General features: G+C 37.5%; 1 protein-coding gene across 1 annotated transcript; it reads left to right on the forward strand.

Moving 5' to 3' along the window:
* Positions 1–379: 379 nt before the first annotated feature.
* Positions 380–1,638, forward strand: LOC121939087 (PR domain-containing protein 11-like; the record flags this gene model as incomplete). The annotated part of the gene is made up of 2 exons (XM_042482213.1): positions 380–440; positions 1,242–1,638. Coding segments are annotated over 2 exons (420 nt in total), but the record flags the coding sequence as incomplete, so codon positions are not given.
* Between the last annotated feature and the right edge of the window lie 157 nt (positions 1,639–1,795).

Raw genomic sequence — 1,795 nt, forward strand, 5'->3', positions numbered from 1 at the left:
TTTCTGCATCTTCAGATTTATATTTCTGCAGATTTATATTTCTGCATTTTCAGACGTTGTTGTAAACAAGCATCCACATGCATGCTCCTCAGGAAATGCATTTTCTAGTTTCTTTAAAAAATGTCACATTTTTGTAATGAAAAAAGTAAAAATATATTTTTTTTCCTTTAAAGCTCACAAACAGTTCTGAAGAAAAAAAGAAAAATAAAGCAACCCCAAAATATTTTCTTTAAAGATCACCCAAATTTTTGTAAAAAAAAAAAAAAAAAATCACCAAAAATTGCCAAAAAACCCCAAAAGAAGTCGTCTGGCGTGACGGAGTCACATGTTGTTTCTGGAACGTTCCACTAACAGCTGCTGTTCTCTTGTTGTTCTGCAGAGTCGTGACGATTTCCTCCAACATGGTTCCACGATGAGCGAGCGGTCGTTGGACCTCTGGTGTGAGTTTCTTTTATTGATTATCGATCAATAAATCAGACTGAGAGTCTGCAGCCTCGTTCGCAGCTCAGTGACGACAAAAACACAAAGTTAACCGACAGCGAACCAGAGTCAACTCTGTACAGACGCTCAGTTGCAGTAGTGAAAGACGTCTGCACATCCTTTACTGCAGTAAAAGTACTAACACCACATTGTGAAAATACTCTGGTACAGGACAGAGTCCATTGAAAATGCAACTTTAAAATTAAGTATATTCAGAAAAAAACTACTTAATGTATTAAAAGTAAGAGTACTAGTTCTAAAAACTCAAAATTATTTAAAATAGAAAACAACACCCCCAAAACTGAAAAAAATATATTCTTTAAAGAAAACACCCAAAACTCATAATTAAAGAAATCTCTTTAAAAAAATCGAAAACACACTAAAAACACACAATTATTTTAAAGAAAAGGAAATTACAAAAAATCACTATTATTAAGTGTTATTAAGAGCACATACTGTAAGTATTCGAAGGAAAAGTATCTAAAAACTCACAAATATTCAAAAACAACAGAAAAAACTGCCCTCAAACAAACAAACAAAAAAATATAAATTAAAAATATATACGTACATTCTTTTTCTTGAACATATATCAAATTTATAAAATTTAATTTAGATTTAAATTTACTGACTATAAATTAGGGATGATGACGGTTAGTCTACGATGGATTAATCACATGTCACAGAACGTTTCTTCAGATTTGGGTTTGAGTTTGTGTAAAAACGTCGCAGACGAACAGTGAATCCGGATGTTTGTCCTGCAGTCTGCGAGGAGTGCCAGGACTATTTCCAGAAGGAGTGTCCGGCCCACGGGCCCCCGCTGTTTGTCCCCGACACGCCTGCGGCCCTGGGGTCGGCCAACAGGGCGGCGCTCACCGTCCCGTCGGGCCTGGAGGTCTTCACCGAGGACGACCAGGTGGATGTTCGCTGCCTGGACCCAAACATCCCCAAGGGGGCGGTGTTTGGACCGTACGAGGGCGAGCTGGTGTCCAAGGACAAATCCTCCGGCTTCTTCTCCTGGATAGTGAGTTTAACTGGTCCCAGACCAGTTCAGAACCAGTCTAAACCTGGTCCAGGCTTAACCTGCATTCACATACCGTTCACGAGTTATTTGATCCTTTGAAAACTGAGTCGGTTTGATTTCTGTAGAAAAACACTAGAAAAAAGGCAATGAGCAACATGAAAGATTTTACCCCAAAAGTTGTTTTAAAAAAGAAGGAAGGATTAGTATAAAATAACCCAAAAATAGGGGAAAATGTCCTGAAAACTGTATATATATAAGTGTGTGGGTGTAAAAAAAATTTCAAGAAATATCCTA

This window comes from Plectropomus leopardus, unplaced genomic scaffold (genome assembly GCF_008729295.1).
Source record: "Plectropomus leopardus isolate mb unplaced genomic scaffold, YSFRI_Pleo_2.0 unplaced_scaffold4088, whole genome shotgun sequence".
Taxonomy (NCBI): domain Eukaryota; kingdom Metazoa; phylum Chordata; class Actinopteri; order Perciformes; family Serranidae; genus Plectropomus; species Plectropomus leopardus.